Source organism: Anastrepha obliqua, chromosome 4, assembly GCF_027943255.1.
Source record: "Anastrepha obliqua isolate idAnaObli1 chromosome 4, idAnaObli1_1.0, whole genome shotgun sequence".
Classification (NCBI taxonomy): domain Eukaryota; kingdom Metazoa; phylum Arthropoda; class Insecta; order Diptera; family Tephritidae; genus Anastrepha; species Anastrepha obliqua.
In genome coordinates, this window is record NC_072895.1 from 101229795 (window position 1) to 101255947 (window position 26153).

The 26153-nt window shown below is 35.6% G+C and overlaps 2 protein-coding genes across 2 annotated transcripts; one reads left to right on the forward strand and one right to left on the reverse strand.

Annotated features, from left to right (window-relative positions):
- Window positions 1-363: 363 nt before the first annotated feature.
- On the reverse strand, window positions 364-19155 carry LOC129245359 (alpha-catulin). The gene is made up of 7 exons (XM_054883472.1): window positions 18952-19155; window positions 17731-17848; window positions 17301-17487; window positions 10550-12060; window positions 4286-4591; window positions 1212-1418; window positions 364-853 (listed from the first exon to the last, which is right to left on the reverse strand). The coding sequence occupies exons 2-7, from the start codon at window positions 17755-17757 to the stop codon at window positions 725-727; spliced, it is 2367 nt and encodes a 788-aa protein (XP_054739447.1). The 5' UTR covers window positions 17758-17848; window positions 18952-19155; the 3' UTR covers window positions 364-724.
- Window positions 19156-19902: 747 nt separating this feature from the next.
- LOC129245471 (5-aminolevulinate synthase, erythroid-specific, mitochondrial) lies at window positions 19903-22587 on the forward strand. The gene is made up of 2 exons (XM_054883650.1): window positions 19903-21250; window positions 22017-22587. The coding sequence occupies exons 1-2, from the start codon at window positions 19993-19995 to the stop codon at window positions 22406-22408; spliced, it is 1650 nt and encodes a 549-aa protein (XP_054739625.1). The 5' UTR covers window positions 19903-19992; the 3' UTR covers window positions 22409-22587.
- Window positions 22588-26153: the final 3566 nt, after the last annotated feature.

Below are 26153 nucleotides of genomic sequence, written 5' to 3' on the forward strand. Positions count from 1 at the left end.
CTACGTACGTCTCTTTCTGTTGTTATATAGAAACTAAAAAAATTTTATTTTTTGATCCAGGACAAAAATTAAGGAGTTTACGTCTTCGGCAATGGACCCACTAGAAAAAAAGGCGCCTTAGGAGAACTGCTGGACAGCGGCCATTTTGAAATTAATTCAGACGAAAAATTTTGTATTTGTACCATGAAAGCTATATTATTAAACCTATTTCACAGATTTTCGATTGATTCCTTTGTTGAGTCAAAATAAATTCATAAAATATGCCCATTTTTTGCGCTCTAGACCAGCTTCCCCCCTTAATCAGTTAAACCCACAAATGAAGTAATTTTCTTGATTTTACACATTCGATTTAGCATACGTATGCATATATTTATTGATTTATATTAATAAACAAAAAATGAAGTAATTAATTTAGCCATTTTTAATTTGTAAGTTGAAGCAATAATGCCAGAAAGTTTGTACATGCATAAAAAGGGGGAAAACAACATCTATCAACCTCAAAATACATTAGATATCTTTTTTACAATTTTAAATTGAAATTTTGTTTCCTTACTAGTACAAGTCTAACATAACATCAATTCATCATATGAATTACATACAATAAATAAATTTGTATTTCTAATTGAATTTTATATTCAGATAGTCGTAGGTATAGCTAAAATAATAAAAATGACACTCTTGTCCTGCGCGCATCACCCTTGGCTCTTCGAGCCATCCCGTAATGTCACATACTCCCCTCTGAACTGCTTGTTGTGCCTTTTGAATCTCCCATTCCACCCGCATTGTTATCGTCTCCTCCTAAAGCACCCGCAGATGACAAGCCACCAGAGAGACCACTAAGGTCCAATTTGTACTATAAAAGAAAATGTTTTCAATATTTTAAATATCAGTGCTTTCACAATTTTTTTCAAATATATATTGGGTATGTATGTGTTATAAAAAAGTTGGTGAGAGCCAAAAAAATTTACTCTCATAAAATTCTTCAGTTCCAAAAATCAAATCAATTCGAAGAAAATAATTTTTCTTTATTGAACCAGTTGCGTCATTTGGTAAAACTTAAAATACAAATACAACAGAAATTACATATTAAAAGAATAGCAAAATAAGATATTGCCGAATTATGTATATACAATCAAATATATAAAATATGTATTTAACAAATGTAAAATAGTTGCTGTCTTTTGTTTTTGAATTCACAAACGAACATTTACCTTAGTCGCACATTCAAAACATTTTGTTACAACCTTGTTAATTACACTCATAAGATTTTTAGTTTCTCGTATAACATGATCCACTTTCACAAATGTTGCATCCTTTCCTACGGTATGATCTTTAACAGTAAATTGAAGAGTTTGAACAAAAGTTGGGACTCTATCTAAAATATTCAATAGATCCTTTTTATTTTGGCTTGCTGGAACCTTTATGAGTAAAAGATATGGAATATTTGTAAACAGTTTTGAAATTTATTACAACAACAATGAAAAGGATACAAATAACAACAACAATACAGTGATACAAAACTACATACAGTGCATGTCGAGATGTAGTTTTTCAATTTCCTTTCTATTTTCATAATCTTTTACCCCATTTGTTTCGTTCTTTCATACCGTGAAATGTCATAACAACGATTTGCTTACGAAACAACTGGGATTGTAGGCCTCTTCTATTCGCCACTTTCCCGCTCGCTCTCTTTAAAACTCATTAAACTGGTATAACTCACTGTCTTACAAACAAATGCATTTTAAGGTGCTTCACCTATTCCACACTTGCTAACGCTTGGAGAAAAGAAGAGGCCTTGTGTTGCTGATATACGAAAGGTGTCAATACAGTCTACGCTCATGGTAAAAATAATTCAGAAGAAGTGACCTAGGTCAGATCGTTAACCGGCTCTCAGCAAATTTGAAAGAGTCTGTTAATTGGTTGATGCCAACGGAGACATGGCAGCGGTTTGTTTACGAAAAAATTGAGATTGTGTTGGTGATATACGAAAAAAATGAACACAGTCTTCACTTATGTTGCTGCGTGGCCGTCTGAATTCTCGTGGCCACTGATTGGACGAGTGTGGGAATACTTGTGAAATAAGCGGGCAGAATTCGACTGCCGAGTACTCGGTGACAGCCGAAGTTGCTCGCATATTTCTGTTTTTCTCAATAGCAGATTGGCCAAACCTGGTAACCTATCATCCGTGGGTTAATTCGCTGAGAGCCGTTTAATGGTCTGAATATTTTTCACTATGACAGAAATAAACGTCGAGTTTAGTGTTTATACTGCCTTCCGTTGCAATATTTGATAGTTGCCATGGAGGGAAAATTTAACAGAACGGACTGCATAATATTTTAGACAAGAATAATTTCAGAAACTGCTGGATTATCTGAGCTCTCTAAAATTAAAAAGAAGTCCTAATTGATAACACGCGTTTTTTCTTCTTGGAAATACTGATGAGAGTTTGATTGCGCATACGCAGTGGAGGCCGAAGAAAGCAAGCTTGAAAGCATAATAGGAGCAGCCCAATCAATTTGGTGCTTTAACTTATGTTAAAAGTTAAAAACATAACTCTTGAATTTCTAATAAAAGCATACCATGACAGTATTCACCTTTAAAATTATTCAAATTGCATTTTTGGGACTTTGAAATCCTTTTATTTTACATACGAGACCTGACGACAAATTTTCGTACTCAGCATGCAAAATTCATTCGAAACCTGTAGGTGACATTTTATTCGCTAATTATTTTTTACACGGATGTAGCTAATAGATATGTACTTATTGTACTACGGATACATATATGTATAAATAATTGTGTACATTTTGTGGAACAACATCAAGACGCACACCACAAGTAGGAGGAGGAGCTCGGCCAAACACCCGCAGAGGGTGTACGCGCCAATTATATATATATAATTATGTACATATGTATGTATATATAAATATTTATTATATAAGGTTGGCCAGAAAGTCTTGCGGTATTTCCGCAAGCTTGTCTTTGCAAGCGCGTAGTTCTAGTTGTATTCGTCGCATCGGTTCACGCTAGAGCTTTTTGGAAAGCTCTTTTCACGTGCTAACACTTGTTTGATTAATTGTTGTTTGCTTTTAGTCGCTCGTGAGTTATAGCGCCGCAAACATGGAGCAAAATAAAGAGAAAATACGTCATATTTTACAGTACTACTACGATAAAGGCAAAAATGCATCTCATGCTACCAATAAAATTTGTGCAGTTTATGGACCCGATACAGTTTCCATTTCCACCGCACAACGATGGTTTCAACGTTTTCGTTCTGGTGCAGAGGTGATCGGAGATGCGTCACGGTCCGGAAGGCCTGTCGTCGAAAATTGCGATAAAATCGCTGAATTGATCGAAAGAGACTGGCATAGTAGCATCCGTAGCATCGGCCAAGAGCTGGGCATGAGTCATCAAACCGTTTTGAAGAAGCTTGGATTCAAAAAGAAGCTCGATGTATGGGTGCCACACGACTTGACGCAAAAAACATTTTTGCCCGTATGGATGCATGCGAATCGCTTCTGAATCGCAACAAAATCGACCCGTTTTTGAAGCGGATGGTGACTGGCGATGAAAAGTGGGTCACTTACGACAACGTGAAGCGCAAACGGTCGTGGTCGAAAAGCGGTGAAGCTGCCCAGACGGTGGCCAAGCCTGGATTGACGGCCAGGAAGGTTCTTCTGTGTGTTTGGTGGGATTGGCAGGGAATCATCCACTATGAGCTGCTCCCCTATGGCCAGACGCTCAATTCGGACCTGTTCTGCCAACAACTGGACCGCTTGAATGCAGCACTCATGCAGAAGAGGCCATCTTTGATAAACAAAGGCCGAATTGTCTTCCATCAGGACAACGCCAGGCCACACACATCTTTGGTGACGCGCCAGAAGCTCCGGGAGCTCGGATGAGAGGTTCTTTTGCATCCACCGTATAGTCCGTATCTCGCACCAAGTGATTACCACCAATTTCTGTCCATGGCGAACGAGCTTGGTAGTCGGAAGTTGTCCACAAGAGAGTCCTGTGAAAATTGGCTCTCCGAGTTTTTTGACGATAGGGAAGCGAACTTCTATAAGAGGGGCATTATGAAGTTGGCATCTCGTTGGGAACTCGTCATCGAACAAAACGGCGCATATTTGACTTAAATCGCATTATTATACAATAACCAATTTTATGAACAATTGAAAATTCAATAAAAATACCGCAAGACGTTTTTGACAACCTTATATATTATATATACATATATATATTTAAGTACATATTTAAATAAACAACTCAAAAATGTGCAGCTTACCTGATATGAAAATTGTCGTAAAACTTTATACAAACGATTTGCCTCTTCGGCAAAATATTCCGCTTGTGTGAAAAGATCTTGGGTGGTCCTTAAGGTGCCATTGCCTTTCGTAAACTGATACATTGCAAATGCCATTGCCGACATATTTTTAGCACGCTTAATTATGTCATTATTATCGTTAACTTCATCATTCCATTTCTCATTGAACGGAGCAATTTCCGAAGGTATTTCCTTTGCATCCGCGGCTGGTACCTTTCCTGGCTCCTCTTGACCAACGGACAAAGGGCGCGCAGTGGTTTTATATTTCTGTTGTAAAATACGAAAGTATAGTTAAATATAAGAGGTAAGCAAGTTAGTGAAAATTAAGTGAAGGATGATCAAAGGCATACGAAAGCCAAAATATTCGGATTTTGATCTAAAATCATCCTCATCTATATTTAGTCATCACCGACTATGTCAACTAGCAAAATTAGTACTGTTGGATCGAGGAAAATCTTCAAGTACTCGAATAAGGATCAATGCATCCACAAAGATTGACAATTTGGTGCGTTTATGGGTTGACGACACCATTGGAGCTTGTTTCTGTGGAAATGAGGATGGAAAACAGTTACAGTTAATTGCCCTCAGTGTAGAGTGACGAGAGTTCGACAAAATCGATTCATCTTAGCTATAATTCCAACAAGCAGGCGCTACATGTCGTATAAACGACACAACGCTCGAAGTTGTGAAAGAGAAATTTCAGACTGGGTCAACTCGTGAGACGAGCATTCATCAGTTGGCCGTCACAATTATAAGTAAAGGACTTCGTACCCTTCGATTATCTTTTTTAAAGCTACGACAAGTCCTTAGTTTACGCTGACATGCCAGCCTTTTTAGATGAGCTCGAGGCCAACATTTAATACGCTTTTACCGGAATACCGCCGCACATAATGGACGCAACTTTTGAAATCCTACCAGCAATCAATTTAATATCTCCCACCATTGTTTATTTAAATTTCTTTTCCTATCGTTTTTATCTGGCTACTGTACAGTTGCTTGAAGTGCTCACGTTTATTGAATCTAACAAATATGCAAGAAGTATTTATATATTCTTTTCGGACGTCAAATAAAAGGGGTAACAATCAAGGCATGTTGAACAAGTAGTAGCAGAAGAGCAAAATCAACAAGGATATGTATTTGGTTTTTGCTTTTGGTCTGTAAAATTTTAAAATCTATAAAGAAAGTTTGACAGTTTAGAGAAATTCAAAGAAGATTTCACAATTTAGAGACAAAAAAAACTAAAAAAAAAGCTGTTTAGGGTGTCAAAAATGTAAATTCCTGAAATACCAAGGCGAATCTATTAAAGGTGGTGTTGGCAAATCAGCTCATTTGTTTTTTTCTTTCGCCGTGTCCATGTGGCTGTCAGCTCAGAATGACACACGGCGAATTCATTATTTGTTTTATAGTTTCCTAATACTTTGCTTTGACAATCAAACGTACAGAAAATTGTTGTTGGTCTACAGGGTTTGATTGAAAAGTAATGAACCTTCCCGCGCGGAGCGTCTGCCAAGCGATCAACCGAATCGGCTGGTGCGGGAAAATGATCATTGGACCTTCCCCTTCCACTAGAAACTAGAACTAATCTCTGTCCAGTGCCCAGGTAAAAGGGTGGCACAAGTTGTTCAAGGAAGGCCGGGAGGACGTCGAAGATGAACAGCGATCTGGAAGGACGTCGAACGCAAACAGACGAAGATGTGAACCGGGTTCATGAATTATTGAACATTGATCGTCGTGCTAGTCTACGTGAGATCAGTGAAGAGTTAAATTTAACTTATTAAAATGTGCGGGAAATCGTGACCGGAAAACTTGAAATGCGCAAAGTGAGGTGATCCAAAAAACTGTGACAGCAGAATTGAACGCGATTCCGGCGGATGAGTTTAAAAAATGCTTCCTGCAGTGGAAGGACCACTACCAGCGGTGTATTGACGCTCAAGGGTCCTATTTTGAAGAATATTAGTTGTATAAGCCAAAAGGTTTAATAAAACTGCTTAAAATAAATAAGGCTCATTACTTTTCAATCAAACCCTGTAGTGCCACCACCTTTAATGAATGCGCCTTGTGAAACACATTTATAGCGATATGGTTTAATTTCTACATAGGTTTCTCAATATCTGCTTAAGCGCTCGGTAGATGGCTAAAAAAGCGATTTTTCAATATTTGATTAGCGAATACCTGCCACTTACTATAAAGTTATGGGAATAAGAGCAGCCACTTAGCTGCTAACCAAAATAAAAACTGGCAGCTGATAGCAATGAAAATAATAAGTAACACTTCGTTTTACTTTCATTTTGCAGCTCTATAAAGATTATTCTTTTTGAGTAATGGAGCAATTGGGGCGAATTCGTTAGAGGTTTTTTAGTTATTATAGATATAATAAAATTTTATTCGAACGGCCGGTAGAATCAACAACTTTTTTAATCATCGCTCGAAAAATTTGTTAGCCGATTTCTTGCTTTATTTTCTATGAATTTAAATTATTACTTAGTTTAATTGGAAGTTTCGTGTATCCACAACAGATTGTTGCGAATTTTCTTCTAAAATATTATATGCACAATGATCGATCCAACTCTACGCAGAGTGTAACGTAGCATTATAAGCTGTGGCTAAAAATAGTAAACGTGCTCCTATTTTGCTGAAATACAAGGTGAAGTCCAAAATAAACAAGACTGGCATCATAAAAATGTTTTTGGTGGCGCCATCTTTTTAAGGAGTTAGTGCGTTGGAAGTTACATCCCTAGCTGACTTCCAGTGAAAGCTTCGTGAAAGTCGGTGGCGATGATTGTCTATCTCGTGCCAGAGTTCATTAGTGGTTTACACGTTTCAGAGATGGTTGTGAGGACATAAATGACAATGAACATACCATACATGAGGCCGCTCAAAATCAGTAATCAGTAATCACCGAAAACTCTATCGAAATTGTTCGTAAATTCATTAAAAATCATCGTTGACCTTCATGGAATCGGAGTTAAATACAGGGTGGCTGATGAAAGCCGCTACCAAAAAAAAATTGAATAACTTTTTTTCTTTTTAAGTTATCTGTTCCATTTTTGTTTTAATTTGCAGATTGATCTTTAAAATTTATTAAAATGGATAACTGGGACACGCAAACAAGAATTTGGATAGTCCGCCGCTTTCACGCACTGGAGTCCGTAGTTTTGGTACAGAGAGAGTACAGGCGGATATTTGGCGGCGATCCCCCGAGCAGATGGACCATAATGAGACTGGTGAATAATTTTGCTGAGCAAGGAACAGTCGCAAGAAGGCCTTATCATCGAAACCCACCAGTTCGGACGGAGGAAACGATCGCTGCTGTAGCTGCAGCTATACAAAGCAATCCAAGGGTTTCAACAAGAAGCTTATCTGCTCAACTTGGTGTCAGCCGAAAGTCTTTGCAAACAATAATGCACAAAGATTTAGACTTATTTCCCTACAAAATTCAAATGGTTAACAAACTGAATGCAGCAGACTTGCCGATTCGCTTGGAATTTTGCCAGAAGATCCTGCAAATGGTGGAAGAAGACCAAAACATGTTAAACTGCCTTTTCATGTCTGATGAGGCCCATTTCGATTTAAGCGGCAATGTGAACAAACAAAATTGTCGAATATGGAGTACTTCTAACAGATACTCCACGAGACGGAATTGCATCCTCTTCGCGTGACAGTGTGGTGTGCGATTTCTTCACGCTGTATTGTCGGGCCTTATTTTTTTGAAGAAAATGGTCACACCGTTACGGTTACTGGAGACCATTATTTGAAAATGCTGAAAGAATTTTTCTATCCAGAACTACGCCGAAAGAGAATTCCTTTCAACTCTGTGTGGTTTCAACAAGATGGGGCAACGTCTCACATAGCCCAGACTGTTATGACAGAGTTGCGACGAAAATTTCCCAATAAACTGATTTCAAGAAACTCCGAATTTCGTTGGCCCCCCAGGTCGCCTGACCTTACTGCATCTGACTTTTTCTTGTGGGGTTTATGTAAACAAGAAGTTTATAAAACAAAGCCAACAAATTTGGATGAACTAAAACAATCCATTCGGGCAACAATTGCGGCTATTCCTGTCGCAACTCTCAAAGCAGCAATGAACAACTTTTTACTAAGATGCCGCACTTGTGTCAACGAGCATGGGGGCATTTAAATTCAATTATTTTTAAAACTATATTAGTTAAGCTACATTTAATAAAATTTAATGACCCTCAACTTGAAAAAAATAAATGAATTCCATACACTAAAAAAAAAGTTATTTGAGTTTCTTAATGTAGCAAAATTCATCAGCCACCCTGTATCACCAAAAAATCGAATTATCGCATTTTAACTGATGATTTGGACTTACGAAAGGTCTGTGCAGGTTCCATTCCGCACAAGTTAAGTGAGAACCAAAAATTGCTCAGAATTCAACATTCGAAAGACCTCATTAAAGAGGCGAGAAAAGACGAGAACTTCTTCTACAACATTTTAACTGGTGATGAAATGTGGTGTTTCCAACATGAACCTGAAACTAAACGTCAGAGCACCGAATCGAAGGCCCCAGACGAGCCACCACCTAAATAATCGCGTTTGGATAAGTCAAAAATCAAGTCGATGCTCATTTGTTTTTACAATTCCAAGGGAATGGCCTACAAGGAGTTCGAATTCGCGCTGAATACCGCGAAGGAGGAAGCTGGCGCTTATTGTATGATAATGCATCATCTCATCGATCCACTCTTGTGACTGATTTTTTGACTAGAAATCACATTTTAACCATCAATCACTAACCGTATTCACCTCCCGGTGATTTCTACCTATTCGAAAAATTGCATTTGGCTATAAAAGGAAAACGTTTTGCATCCGTAGAGGTCATCCAAAAGGCTTGTACCGACATCCTGAAGAACATTCCCGTCAATAACCTGAAACACTCTTTCGAAAAGCTTTAAGATCGCGCAAATCAGTCTAACGAGGCCAGAGCGGACTATCTTGAATAAATAAACTCAAGCTCCTGTCGTTTCTATTTTAGCTCAGTCTTGTTTATTTTAGACTTCACCTTTTACTGGAAACATCGTGCACTACCGCGTTTGCCCCCTAGTGTTTATTTGTGAAACTGACTGCACGTCACGCTTTTAAAACGAGACCATTTTGCAATGAAGATGAAGTGATCATAAAAAGTAAAGTGTTAATCTGTGAAAAAAATCTTTTTGGTTTGCAATATACACACTGTTTCTTGTTAAACTGTATGCAACCCTTTTCGTACAATCGCGGACAATTTGTTTACTCCATTAAAAGTTTGCAACTGGAGTTTTTTAGTTATTTTCTATTGTGCTTTTCTTTTAAGCGATGGTGCCTTCATACTGTCCAACATAGCAGAAGAAAGGTATGTACTCTTTAGAATATGTCGAATTTTCAGCACAATTACTGCCAGGAGGTAAAAAATTAAAAATAAACACATGGAAATTACAGCAGCTTGAAATCAATTAAAAATATTAGTTTGGGGAAAATGAAATCCATTATTTGGGCGTAACATTTTTGCGCAAATGGTTTGAAACTGTTCTATGGTCGATCTTTAGCTCCTCAGCGATGCTATGACTACTAACATACCGGTCAGTCTCGATTATTTCTGTGATTTTGTCGACATTTTCTTTAACATGAAAAGTGCCTGAACAGAATCGACGAAACCAAAATTGCATGTAATTAGCTGTAACGGTATCGGCACCATAAACACCATTCACAATTTCAACGCCTGCCTAGCATTTTCGCCTTTATCAAAGAAAGGCTGTAAAATGTACCGAATTTTCTCTTTGTTGACACCCTGTAGCTCACAACTGAATGGAACAAGCAAAAAACAGCAAAATAACTTTTTTATTGTGAAATGTCATGTTGACAACGAGCATAAATTTTAAATTGTTTGATCGATACTTTACGAGATATCCGGCCATCTACCGAGAAAATAATGATTTGCTTTCCCTCAACTAATATTTAATATGTTTTCAGAAGATATTGTTGATTTTGAATCTTTCACTTTGAATACTCTAAAATGTAAGTAATTATTGCACAACTACAAAAATGTTTGGTAATTAATAAACTTGAGTTATTTAGAGAAAATCGCCATTTGTTTTTTAAATTCAAACATAAACTTTTCCATATTTTCTATTTTCTCATTCGATTAAGTTACCACAAATTAAAGACAACTGGATTACTGGATTTACTGGATATTGAGAAAAGGACTCTGAGTATTAGTATATTAAATCTTACCTTAGATGTTTTATTATCGCATTGTTCCCCCGTTGTATCCAAAATTTGTTGAGCAACATTTGTAATTTCTGATATTAACCATTTCCACATTTCTGCGAAGGCATCCATATTTTCGTTCGCAGGAACACTTGAAGGATATCTCGATAATATTTTAGCTGCTAGTATAACTTGTGGACCGTATATCCGTAAATTAATAGCTAAGCATTTCGATTGTACTTGTAAGCTCTCTGTAAAAGCAATGTGCTGTAACAATTTGCAAACGTCTATTATATGATCACAACAGTCATGAAATTTATTTGACCATTCCTGAAAGGATGTCGGATCCTCGTTCAGAGCCAACAAATGAAAACTATTTACTAATTCCACTGATGTTTTCAGTGAATGATATAGATCAGCTGTCTGATCGGCAACCGAGAGTATTAGTTGTTGTGTTAAATTTTTTGATATACTTATAACTCTATCGATTTCTTCATCCATTATATGTCTTGTATTACGTTCGGTTTTATATAAAATATTTAAACATTTTTTAAGCTCTAGTTTACATCGATCACAAAGGAATAAAATATGTTCTCTATTTTCGTGACTTGTATAAGCAGAATCTGTAAAGTCATGTGTTTTCTCTAATAGTTTTTCAAAAGCATATATCAGTTCTTCGATTAATTCAATATTAAATGGTGTCATCAAGTCTCGATCCGAAAATGGAGAAATTTTTGTACCACATTGTTTATAATTATTTCCTATAAGAAGATTTTCATCTTCGCTACCAAACGAATTTCGACGTTTGCTATATTCATTGTTCCATTTCTTTTCGGTTGTCGTAGTAGAGGTGGCGATTTTTGAATAATTATTATTTGCTATATACATAGTAGGTTTAATATCGTCTAAGGGTTTCGTTCGAAATTTCTCCAGCAAAAAGGTTAAATAATTCGTTGCTGATTGTACAGTTTCTCCGTTAATGTTTTTAGTGCCATGTTCATTAAATGTCAAAAATGCCGATTCGAATATGCAATCTTTCACAACAAAATGTATTAAATCCATAGCACGTCTTATTTGACAAAATACTGTATCTCGATTTTCCTTAGCCAACATACAATCATAATGCAGGAGACTCGCTTTAGACGATGATAATAAAATAGAAATCGAATGTTCAAGTATTTGTTTGGCTGAGAACATTTGCGCTCGGCGCCGTTCTTCTTTAATATTATTCTGCTGATTTCGTATTAGATATGCAAGCTCTATCATTTCAATTCCGAAAAGTGAGTAAGCTCGGACAAATTCCGTAAAATTCACAACGGATTCAAGCTTTCGCAAGCTTTTTACGATTTTCCTCTTAGCAGTGAGGAGTTGTTTAACAACAACAATATCAACTAAAAGCAAAATTCTAGTGACAGCGGATATGAGTGCTTTAGCTGCTATTATAATAGCATTTTCATCATAGACAGGTAAATCTAAAGTTGAGTAATTCATGTTATCCATGGCAGAAATATCACATAAGCGTTCGATTGATTTTCCTGTAAACAAAAATGAAAGAAAAGCAATTAAAATTTTACATTGGTTAGGTTAAGAGGAGCAGGGTGTTTAACCTTTTTATTCCACTTTTTATTTTTTTTAAATAGATGCTTATTAACCCTTTCGCTACATCTTTTTATTGCGCCATTCAAAAAATCCAAATTTTTGTCTGAGTATAGTAAATATTACAATCATTCTATTGGCAACTACCTATGTACAGAGGGTTATGAAAGTGAAGCAAAATGCATCCCACGCTTTTAACTCTAATTTGAATTATTCTATTTGTATCTTAATTTTTGTTATAATTCTGTGCTGAGGTAGTTGACTATGACTGATCGTTCGATTTGCTATTACTTCATTATAGGTCGCTTTGTCATTAAAATTTATTTTATACTTTTTAGTTCGATTGGCAATAAAAGCGTGTTTTTTAGTTTTTTTAAACTATTTTTTGTTTTCTACTTTTTAGTTCGATTAGCAAAAAAGCGTGTTTTTAGTTTTTTTTTTTAAACTATTTTTTATTATGAATGAAAATTAGTGTTATCATTGCAGTCAGTGAATTAATGATTCGATATATTCGTGTTATATTTGATTCCTTTCTTATCGACTGTGAGTCTAAAGCTATGCAGTTATCGGCCGTCATAAAGAAGTAATCGGGATGAAGAACTTATTTCGTGGAGGGAGCCTGAGAAACGGCTACCCCACTCCATTGGCCAGTTTTTTTCGATTTTCGTGGTGTGGTGCACTATGAATTCCTTCCACCTGGCCAAACTGTTAATAAGGAATATTATTTGAGCGTTATGCGTCGTTTACGTGAAGCAATTCATCTAAAAAGACCAGAATTATGGGCCAACAACTCTTGGTTTTTGCATCACGATAATGCACCGTCTCACACTGCACTCGTTCTTCGTGACCATTTCGCCAAAAATTCCACGCATATCGTTCCGCAACCACCGTATTCGCCTGATTTGGCTCCGTGTGACTTCTGGCTATTCCCAAAACTCAAGAGACCACTCCGGGGAACGCGTTTCGAGTCGATTGAGGAGATAAAAGCTGTATTTCATCGAGAGGGGATTGTTTTGAAGGGGATGAAATTGATTTACAAGAATAAATAAAGATTTTTCATTTTACAACCAAATTCACCTTACTTTTTGCCCACAGGTAAAAAAAGAATATATTAATCCTGGCAATCCTAATAAGGATAATGGAAAACTTTTATCAAATTATGGCATTGTCATCGCTCCTTGATAGGTGTGCAAAATTCCAAGTCGATCAGATTTTTAGAAGCCAGTGAAAATTAAGCTCAAAGATTCCGTTACATACATACATACATACATACAACCCGACCTAATAAAAGTGTGTTAAAAACAATCAAACCTAAGCTTATTTAATAAGCAAATATTGGGTTGGCAATTAAGTAATTGCGGATTGCATAGATGGCTTCAATTGAATTTTTAGGTTTGTAGACGTGGTACAAATGTAAACACATTTTGTTATTTGATAGTTGGCAATTCCGCTGTCAATCAGTAAACAAAATTTTTTGACCGATTGAGTAGTTTTCGTTTAGCGTTCGTTGAAAAATGGAAAATCAAAAGGAACATTTTCGTCATATTGGGTAGTCGAAAAAGTCTTTTCGTATTTCTAATCAAACTTCCACTAATTTTTTTTATATTTATAATGAACTTTATTAAACCAAATATATACCATTTTGGTCGACCACCTTTTGCCATTTTTCTTCTAGAGACATTATTCCATCAGTGTAAAACTTTTGTGGTTTCTCGGCGAAAAACTGCGACAAAAGCTTCTCTTGAAGCCAACTTTGCTCCATTAAGGTAGTTCTGCATTGACCGAAACAAATGGTAGTCCGATGGTGCAAGGTCAGGGCTATATGGTGGATGCATCAAAACTTCCCAGCCAAGCTCTCCCAGCTTTTGCCGAGTCATCAAGGATGTGTGTGGCCTAGCGTTGTCCTGATGGAAGACGACGCCCTTTCTGCTGATTAGTTCTGGCCGTTTTTTTCGATTGCTTGCTTCAATCTCATCAGTTGTTGACAGTAAAGTGTAGAATCAATCGTTCGAGCAGGCTGGAGCAGCTCATAGTGGATGATTCCTTTCCAATCCCATCAAACACACAGCAATACCTTTCGAGATGTCAATCCTGGCTTTGCGACCATTTGTTAAGCTTCACCACTCTTGCACCATGATCTTTTTCGCACATTATTGTCGTATTTGATCCACTTTTCGTCTCCTGTTACCATTCGCTTCAGAAATGGTTCGATTTCATTTCGTTTCAGCAAAGAATCGCAGAAGTTAATGCGGTCCATTCAATTTTTCACAGACAATTCATGTGGTACCCAAACATCGAACTTCTTTTTGTAACCAGCCTTTTTTAAATGGTTCAAAACTGTTTGATGATGAATGTTTAGTGCCTTGGCGATGTCATGGCAGCTTATGTGACGGTCCTGGTCAATCATTTCCATAATTTCATCGACTTTTTCAACGATAGGTCGACCGGAGCGAGGTGCATCTTTCACATCGAAATTTCCAGAACGGAAGGAAGCGAGCGAACCATTGTTGTGCTACACGAACTGATACAGCATCGTCTCCGTAAACTTCACAAATTTTATTGGTGGCTTGCGTGGCATTCTTCCCTTTTTTATACAAAAATTTCAAAATATAGCGAATTTCTTCATTATTTTCACACATTTTTGAACAGCTATAACTTTTTTTCAACTTCTCCGAATTTAATTTTTTTTTGGTTAGATGAAGCTTGAAATGTCACCTTTCTAACACCATATGATATGACGCAATGTGATTGGTAGCACTAGAGATAGATGACTTCAACGACATCTATTGACAAAATACGAAAAGACTTTTTCGACTACCCAATATTTTGATTTTTTATTTTCTCAAAGGGAAAACCGCATCGCGAGCTCATAAAAAGCTATGTAGTGTTTATGGTGACGAAGCCTTAAAAGAACGGCAGTGTCAAAATTGGGTTGCCAAATTTCGTTCTGGTGATTTTTCACTCAAAGATGAAAAACGCTCTGGTTTTGAAGTTGAAGTTGATGACGGCCCAATCAAAGCAATAATCGATCGAATCGTCACAGTACAACACGTGAGATTGCAGAAAAGATTTATATATCACATACATGCATTGAAAATCACCTAAAACAACTTGGCTATGTTAAAAAACTCGATACATGGGTTCCTCACGAACTGAAAGAATCGCATTTAACGCAACGCATTAACAGCTGCGATTTGCTAAAGAAACATAATGAAAATGATCCATTTTTAAAACGACTGATAATTGGCGATGAAAAATTGGTTGTTTACAAGCGGAAAAGATCGTGGAGCAGCCCAGGTGAATCAACCCAAACAACATCAAAAGAAGGTTTTGTTATCAGTTTGGTGGGATTACAAAGGAATTGTCTATTTTGAACTCTTACCACCTAACCGAATGACCAATTCTGATATCTACATTGAACAACTAATGAAATTAAACAATGCAGTTGAAAAAAAGCGGCCCAAATTGACAAATCGAAAAAATATTGTATTCCATCATGACAATGCAAGGCCACACACATCTTTGGCCACTCGGCAAAAACTATTGGAGCTTGGTTGGGATGTTTTGCCACATCCACCATATAGTCCTGTCCTTGCACCATCTGATTACTTTTTGTTTCGATCTTTAAAAAACTCCTTGAATGGTAAACATTTCATGGGATTATGATGTTGCCTGAAAGATGGCAAAAGGGCATTGATCAAAATGGGCAATACATTACAAAATAAAGTTATTTAGTCCCATGAAAAAATTGTCTTTGATTTTCTAAAAAAAAAAATCCGCAATTACTTAGTTGCCAACCCAATAATATATAAATCAATAATAAGACCGACATAATATACAGAGAAGTCAATCTAAAATACTAAGAATACTAAGGACAATCAAAAACGCAGATTGGTACATAAGAAATTACGACATTCACCACGACAGTCACTGAAACAGTAATGAGAAGCAGCAGTAAGCATATCTTGCAGCTATTATGGAAATTGAGAAAAGTTGAGCAAAGCTAGAAACGATTATTTTCCATACAATTTACTGCATCCGACTGAAGTGTTCATAAGGAGCGGCAGCGTCTGTTTTCCATGAGATGCAGCTGCAAGTGAGCGTCTGTTCTATAGCAAGCGGCTTGCTATTTAAATTAGCTAAGGCACCATAAAAATTCTAAAACAGGATTTTGTGCTACACTTGGGTGCCAAGGTAGTTTAACAAATTAAGCTCCTCTGCTCTGATTCTGAAAGTAAGAACAAGAGCTCTTGTCTTGAAAGTATTCGTTGCAGCAACAACTCGTTATGACATAATTTACGCCGGTTAGCGTGGGAACGCTAGCTAAAATCACTTAGGTGGTTTCAGCATCTCTCAAGAAGCAGAAGAAGGATTTTCTCAATTTTCGTAACGGTTCTAGCAGTATAAAGAATAGTTAGATCCTTTTAAAACAAGATATACATTTATTAATTACACAGGCCTGCGAAATTTAACTTTTTTCAGTTTCTAGAATGGCTGTACTTGTTTCTTGTAGTTTTTTATGCGCTGAAAACGAATCTGACCTTCAAAATGCTCCATCACGTCAGGATTTTTGGTAAATGAAGCCTAAAAGGTCAAAAAATGGCCATTTTAGTCATTTTTGATAATTTTTTTTGGGATAGAAAATTTTTTTTTTCAATTTTCGACGAAAGGGTCGCATAGTACAACTCTTTAGCTTTAAAACCCATTTTTTTAAATTATTGTACGATTTTTTAAAAAAAAGTTATGACATTTTGAAATTAACAGTTTCAGTTACGCCAATAGACGTTATACCCAACGTATACGTAACTGAAACTGTTAATTTCAAAATGTCATAACTTTTTTTTTAAAAAATCGTACAATAATTTAAAAAAATGGGTTTTAAAGCTAAAGAGTTGTACTATGCGACCTTTTCGTCGAAAATTGAAAAAAAAAATTTTCTATCCCAAAAAAAATTATCAGAAATGGCTAAAATAGCCATTTTTTGACCTTTTAGGCTTCATTTACCAAAAATCCTGACGTGATGGAGCATTTTGAAGGTCAGATTCGTTTTCAGCGCATAAAAAACTACAAGAAACAAGTACAGCCATTCTAGAAACTCACCCTTGCAGGACTGTGTTATTTTTCTGTTGAACGAAGACGTATAGACGGATTTTAAAAACTTATCCATTTATTAAATTACCTGCATCTCTTGCATTTCTGCAACATTCTAAAATATCCGATTTGATATCGAGATTGTCCTCGGCAATTATTTCTCCTATTGTCACGAACCTCTCAATTGCTAAATTAACAGCATGGCCGACATGACTGATTACCTTCACTCTACGATCGGTTGCTCCTACGATCGGTTGATGTTTTTCTGTGGCAACCTAAAAATACAGACACAATGTATTTCATTTGTAAAGTGATAATGGTAAGCTTACTTGTTAATCTTATTTAAGCAATTAGTACAATACATATAAAATTGTATTATTCATAAAAATTAAAGCTTGAATGAATAATTTCTATACACATTGTCGAAGCATAAATTACTTTACATTAATCAATTACAATTTTTATGAATTTGGAGTATATTTTATACGTATGTATGTACAGAGTCCTCACGCACTTACCCTTCTCTCACATTCATACGACGACATTTTTATTATAGTAGAATAGCATTCAGTTTAAATTCTTAGAATTAGATTAGTAATATATGTAGGCGCAGTTTGGAAAGTTCGAAAAAAGTTGCTGGAATAATCAAAAAAGTTCAAAACACATATTTTAGCATAATAATTTATTTACATAAATTGATTTTATTACATGTGGGGGGATTGTTATTGTAGAATATTTAATTTATTGTACAAAAAATTTTAAAATAAAATAAAATAGATAAATAAATAAATTTCTGAAATAAGCTCTTATATTTTATGATATTCAGTTTCTGCTCTTGCTATGTACAATGCTAGTCGTAGACTTTCGGAGAGTAGAAATGCACTTGTCAATTCAAATCCGTTTTAAGCGGTCAACAGGGCAATGTAAATGGCTTCAAATTGTATATGTGTTCGTGCCTTATGAAGGTAATATAATAGCCACACAAATTTTCGAATTCATCCTAGCTACGCACTTTCATTATACATATAAGTAGGTACGTATCTATTTCTTCAAAAACGTACAATTTTTATATGTGTGCACTTTCATATGTACATACACGTATATATATTTATATATACACATATATTATATATGTATTGGCGCGTACACCTATCTAAGGTGTTTGGCCGAGCTCCTTCTATAGTTTGTGGTGAGCGTACTGGAGTTCTTCTACAAATGGAGGGACCTATGTACAGACAGTTTTTTATCAGGAGCTTTTTCACGGCAAAATACACTCGGAGGTTTGACATTGCCCGTCCAGGGGCGACCGGTATTAGAAAAAACCGTTTCTGTCATTTGGTGTTTCATGCACACAGGGTCTTGAACGCGGGTCCTACCAAATAGTAGTCACGCATCATTCTATTCGCCTACGACGGCCGCCGTATACATATACATATGCATATGTAAATTAGTGAATCTGCATTTATACGCTTCTTCAGGTGTGTACGCACGCATACATGCTTATGTACATCTACATACTTGCAACAGTATGAATTATTAAATTTTTGTGGTGGAAAAATTGATGCCCGTTTTAATATTATTGCGTATGTATAATTGATATGTCCGTCACTTTCTGTTATTTAATTTGAACACCTTTTATCGCTTTAAACGATTATACATATTTTCCTTGTTTATGTACATTACTGCAAACACATACATAAAAGTTTTTTATTGCGAAGGTGAATCGCAAACAAGCTCACCTGCGCCTGTTACACTGATACCGTTATTTAATTTCTATTTCGTCAATACATCACGTCAGGATTTGATCCAAATATTATTCAACAACCAATTACAGCACATTTTTAGTTAGTAGATATTTATTTAGCTTGAAAAAATCAAAATTGAAAACAAGTATTGAATTTTATGTTACAAAGCGCAAATGCGAAAAATCAACTAAATATTATGTTCAAACGACCTAGCCACATTTCCTTTTACACAACTGGAGATGCCGTATTTATAAATTTATAAATATTTTTGTTTTGGCTTGGTACCGTCAAACAGTTATTGCATATTTATGGGCGCATAATGCAATTGCCGAGAAGCCGGCATTTCGTGAATTTCATTTCACTTCACAACACATTTTCTTTAAATTAATCAATGAAAGTATGTATTTCCTAATACTATATTACTATATATATACATATGAACCTAATCGGAAAGAAGAACCAACCAAAACCAAGTAAAAAATATATATTTAATGAAATTTCGATTTAAATAGACAACTGGGCCTGCTAAAATCGTATCGGTAATTTGAAAATGTATTGAATTTATTAAAAATTTTAATACAACACCACCAATTTAATGAAAGTAAATCGTACCAGATTTACCAATCAATGTCCGAAAAACGAAAGATTGTGCTTCCGTTGCCGGCCTAAATTTTCTTTTAGAAGTTTATGATTTTAATGCAATGAATTCCGATGTTTCGTCGAACGTTTTTATATTTTTATATTCTTTCAGCAGGTAGAAAGTGATAAATAGACATAGGTCGTTTTGTGAAAAGCTCACGGGTTTGAATATTAGTTTTTGAATCCAATAGGAAATAAATAAATGCTGATAGCTGGCCACATCAATAGCTATGCAATCGAGCTTGATAATTAATCAACTTTATTTATCGATAACATTTTTGTACAATATGACATAGATAACAATATGACTTGCATGTACAAGCAGAAGTTTTCGTTCACAAGTTTTTAAGTGTTTGCATAATCTAGACGTGTTTAGTGAGTGAAGAAAGTTGCATCATGTCGTGCCCATTTTTAAGTCGTTTTAGTGCAAATTATGTTCGCAATTATTCGGAGTTTTTGGTACAAACGTATGGCGTGTATTGTCCTGTTTTGAGCAAACAGTTCCATACCGTCAATGAAAGCAATAAATTGCAATTGGTAGTTGCTGGTGGTGCAGAGCCAAGGACGAGCACCACTCCCACTCAACGCTCTTACTCCTCTGCTCTTCACCCGAATGAATCGTTGGCAAAACCAACATCGAATTGCGTAAAAGATTTTGGCAAACTAAATGCAGCTGAAGTGACTGACAAATTCGCCTATGAAACATTTTTCCACGATCAAATTATGAAGAAAAAGCAAGATTATTCGTATCGTATTTTCCGTAAAGTAAATCGTCTAGCGGGACCTGGACTTTTTCCTCATGCCTTGGAATATTCAAAAGATGAGATGCCCATAACTGTGTGGTGCTCAAATGATTATCTTGGTGTGTCAGCACATCCAAAAGTAAAAGAAGCATCCATTAAGGCTATAGAGTGTCATGGAACTGGTGCCGGCGGGACACGTAACATATCGGGCAATTCTCTTCACCATGAAACGCTCGAAAAGCGTTTGGCTCAACTTCATCAGAAAAGTGGAGCACTTGTATTTACATCTTGTTTTGTTGCAAACGATTCCACACTATTTACGTTGGCAAAACTATTACCTGGATGTCATATATTTTCTGATGCAGGCAATCATGCTTCTATGATACAAGGCATACGAAATAGTGGTGTGCCGAAACATATATTTCGTCATAACGATGTAAACCACCTGAGATCACTGCTGCAACAGGTGGATCGGAATGTACCGAAAATCGTCGCTTTCGAAACGGTACATTCAATGACGGGCGCCATTTGTCCGCTAGAGAAATTGTGTGAAGTTGCGCATGAGTATGGCGCTTTGACTTTTATTGATGAGGTGCACGCAGTTGGTTTATATGGTCATAATGGTGCAGGTATTGGTGAGAGAGATGGATTGTTGCCCAAAATGGATATAATATCTGGTACTTTGGGCAAAGCTTTTGGAAATATCGGTGGCTATATAGCGAGTAGTGCAAATTTGATTGATATGATACGTTCATATGCGGCAGGATTTATATTTACCACATCTTTGCCACCGGCTGTAGTCTGTGGAGCTTATGCTGCGATCGAACTTTTGGCATCGGACGAAGGACGTGCGTTACGTGGGAAGCATCAGTCTAATGTGAATTATTTGAGAAGCTTACTAAAACGTGAAGGTACAAACTTGATACTTTTTACTATTTTTAATATAGAATATTTTTTTTTTTTTATTATGGATAAATTTTATTTGCAATCTATCAGTTGACAATCAGCAAATTTTTTAAATATAAGAAATCAATTATGTTTCCTCAAATCTGTTTGGGAGATCCAAAATATGAATTTTTTTAAGGCGTATAGAATATTTGATTTTAAAATAGCAGTTAATTTTTCAAGTAATATTTTAATATATGATCTATGTATATGTACATATGCATGCAGAAACGGACAGCAATAGGTAGTACATTTTTATTAACCTCAATCGTTTGCAAATTTTTCATTGCATAAAAAGTCGTTAATTTGAGAGATACACACAAAGTGCGAATATCTGTGCCTGATATGTAAAAAATAAATTCCAAGCGATGCTCGTGCGCTATAGTTTTTTCTTAACTTTTTCTACGTAAGTAATATGTACGTGACAAATTTCATAGTCGCTATACTTCACCAAAAAGATTGTAGTTAAATTACTACTATATATGTGTGTATATATGTATGTTTATACGGACAATATATAAATATAGCTATACATTTCTTCGCACTTTTCCTTACGCGCTTGCCTCGACACGCTATTTCTTAATTCATTAGAAATTAGAAAAAAGTTATTTTTTGATTATTTAATTGATTCAATTTTATTACCAAATTTCTGCACGCAACTAAAACATGCAATTACCTGAATCTTATTTTAATGTTCCTTAATCGATATCATTTTATATATTTTTTTTTTAGGTTTTCCAGTTGAAGAAACGAAAAGTCATATTATACCTATTCGTATTGGAAATCCTTTAAAAACCACTCAGATATCGGACATTCTGCTCCATGAATACGGTCATTATATGCAGGCCATTAATTATCCAACCGTTGCTCGTGGTGAAGAAAAATTACGCTTAGCACCGACTCCATTCCATACGGTCGAAATGATGCAACAACTGGTGTCTGATATGAAGCGCGCATGGAAATCATTGAAACTGCCTATGGCTGTACCCTCATGTCCTGAGGGATGTTTGTTCTGCAGCAATGAGCTAGGAAACGTCTCGAATATGTTAATTCCGCCGTCTGTAAATGGCGATTTGCAATGCAAAATTCCAAACTGCCCCAGAGTTGTTGCTGCGACGGCTTAATGCATTTTATTTACATACATACATAAAATATAAAAATATACTAAAATTTACAAATTTACGGTTTTGGCCGTGGAACTTTAAAAGGATATAACATACATATTACACGGTATGTGGTTACTGAATTGCTAATAAATTGTTACTTCAGGCACAAAATAAAGGTTTTCTCATAAATAAATATATATTTCCGTCGGGGTTTTATTTTGCAGATATATTTATATACATATATATTGTTACACATACGTCCACATCATTCACATTACCTACATCACCAAAGCCACCTGCAGCAATAATAGCAACAATAAATGCTATCACCCCGATCTTTTAGTCAACTAGATATAATATTATCTATGTTAATAATAACATGCACTGAAAACTTTACATTCCAAATAATGAACACTCAACAAGTTTCATAATAAAGTAATCAGACGACAATCGGTTTCACACACATTAACAGAACGAACCGAATTCATATCTGTCCAAGAACTGTCACTTCAGTAGCATTGTGCAAAATATTTTTGCAGTCCAAACTCATGAATAGAATAGAAAGCCAGGTCAAAGCCATCTTATTATTAGGGATGCTGGAGATTAAATGTCATTCTCGAATTCTGACTGGACAAATCTTACGATGTTACATCATCTAGAAATCACAGCTAAGAGAATACATTATATCATTTTTGGTTTGTGTATATAACATATGGCGCATGCATCCTTTTTTGTGTGAGGTGCGTGCTTTTATATTGCCCTACAAATAGAGGAATCTACAGTTTTTTATGCTACCTACGAACGCCAGATGTTTTTTGTGGAAACTTTGTCATGTTAAACCTATAGCAGTCATACAAATCCATTCTATTTTTAAATAAATAAATTACTTCCAATTGCTTGAATTGACAAGTTTTTTTTGTTACTTTTAAGTTAAAGCAAAAACCAACTTTATAAAGAAACATACGAGTATATTTTATGCATTAACGCTTTCGCATTAAAACAGGCATTTTTGATGTTGCTGCAATAACATTTTTTGTGAAGGTGTATTTGAGCACACACTTTTAAAGAACCGGTTTGGTGAAAAAATGTCAGTTGAGTTCGATGTTTTGTGTTAAAGGCGAGGCAAAATTGAAAAATAAATACAATTAATCGTCGTTCACGTGCATTGGAAATATTAACATACATACATATGGTATATGTACATACATATATGCAAATTTTGCATTATTATTATTATTATTATTTTCTTTTCTACTTTACAAAATAGAAAAAAAATGTTAACTGACCAATTCCTGTGAAATAGGCATTTCCCATTAAGTACCTTATCTAGGCTATTAAGTCCGTATAGTGAAGCTTATCAGCTTCATACGTGGTTGTACCATAACAAACGCAAATGAAAGCGAGTCGGAATCTGGAGGAAGTGTAATAAACTACTATTTGCTTTATTTAGCGTCAAAGCGTTGGCGGCAAAACCAGTAAAAATTGGTTATAAAGAAAATAAGTAGGCAATTTTTTGTTGCTTTGTCGAAAAGAACGGACAAATGTTCAAACAAAAATGCGACCTACTACAATTTTTGTAGATAACCTTAAGATTGCAAAAGTGGCCGTGATGTAGCGAAAAATAAAAATTATCTTAAGTTGGCTACAAATTTATAATAAAACCCCAGCGCACACCCAAATCTTATTTTAGCTTAATTTTGCCGAAAATGGAATTTGTTATATATTATTAGGATCGATATTTTATAAATTTGGAATTTAGTATGTAGTGGCATAATCAGAACGAGTAGTTTAAAAATATACAAGTACGAAATATATGTACGTACATACATATGTAGGTATGTATATTTACAAATAAGTATGCAAACAATTTCCCAGTGCCTTTTTCTTATCAGCTTTCTATTTGATTTGAGTCAATTTTATTCGCACATACTTGTACCTAAATATACATATGTATGTACACACATATGTATGTAACTTACAGCGAATTCACCGAAGTGTTTCATATTCTAATCAATTTATTCTAATTAATTTACACTTAAAGGGGAATTCCAGCGAAATTCAAATACTAAATTGATATTCATTTGCATCTACATATGCACGTACCTATGTATGCATGCACATAGTATGTATATGCACTTGTGTGTGAAAAATTTCCGTGCTGTGGAGAAATATAAATTAAATGTAATTACAAAAAAATAGTAAAAATTTATGTATCTTGCATCGTAAAAATTACTCGTATGTAAGAAGTAGAATACAAATTAGAGTAAAATCTTAGTATATTTAATTATAAAAAAAATATTTATAGTTCCATTACTAGTAACTAGGATGTTACAGCTTAGTTAACATAATGACAGTTTGTGTGAACGATTTAACGGATCATGATGGATTTTGCTTTTTATGCGAATCATCAGTTGGTTAGTGTCTGTTATATGAATTGGTAAATAACAACGCTCATCTTTCATATAACGGTAGTTTTTCAAAAGTAAAAAAATCTAAATAATGAAGGAAAAATAGTTTCAATTGTATATGCGAGGAGGTTGGCCGCTGGAGGCCATCTCTCAAGGGACATGGTAGCATTTTCGGGCAGTTAACACCGTATTTCTCTGAACTTCGAACAGATCTCTCTATCCGCAAACTAGAGTTTGAGGGTCGTGCTAGGGTAATATTTCCAAATAGACAAGATTGGATCGAGGGGAAAATCTGCACCTCTATCTTCACAGACGGTTCCAAGATGGAATCGGAAGTCGGAGCAGGGGTTTTCTCTAAATCAGCCAATTTATCTATCTCCTTTAAACTTCCGAATACTGCTAGGGCTATTCAGGCAGAGGTCTTTGAGGATCCTGCAAGTATGCAAAATGCTTAGGGAACGCGGGAGCGAGGGAGATATTAACATTTTCGCCGATAGTGAGGCCGCGATCAAGACTCTGACGACGCCATGGTGCAGAACGAAACTAGTAAACTCCTGTAAATAGCAGATTAAATCTCTTGGGTTTGCAGGTATCATTTCTCTAATCTGGGTTGCTTGCCAGAAAGGAGACTGAATTGGCCTCAGGGCCCTCCTACCCGGTCATCGGCATCCCCCTGATAGTTAGCGCAGAAAAGATGGAGCTCCATTTATTCATGCACAATTTCAAAAACCCTTCGGCCCCAGTACAACATACGGAAGACTCAGAAACCTTGGAGACTCCACGCCATTCAATTTCCAAACTCGTAGCTGTGTTTACTGGTCACTGGACGCGGAAAAGCTAGGTTTATCATTTAAGGGGGAGGTAGGGTTTAGCGCTAAAAAAAAACACTTTTTTTGTGAATTTTTTACAGAAATATGGCTTAAGATACTTTAATAAAATCAGTTACATGTTATTGTACATCTTTTCAATAAGTTTTTAAAAAATAATAATAAAATATTGACAAATAAGCCCATGACAGAGTTTTTTTGGAGATATGTTTTTCGAGAGGTGCTCTGCGGTACCAATCGGCATTCGTCGTAGAATCATCTGAAACCATTAATACAATTTTTTTTTTCATTTTTGTAGTTTTGGTGGCAAAAAAACGTAAAACGAGCATTTTTGGCGAAAAATTTCGCCATATTTGTAAGTGAAAAACAACCTTAAAAAAAAAAATAAAAAAAAACAGTGTAGGGGGGAGGTATTTTTGATTTAGAAAACGTGTGCCAAATTTGAAAAGAATCGGTTGAATAGTTTCGGAGTTGTGATTGGCACTGACTTTTAAGAAGTCGTTTCGGGAAAAACGCGTTTGAAAAAAT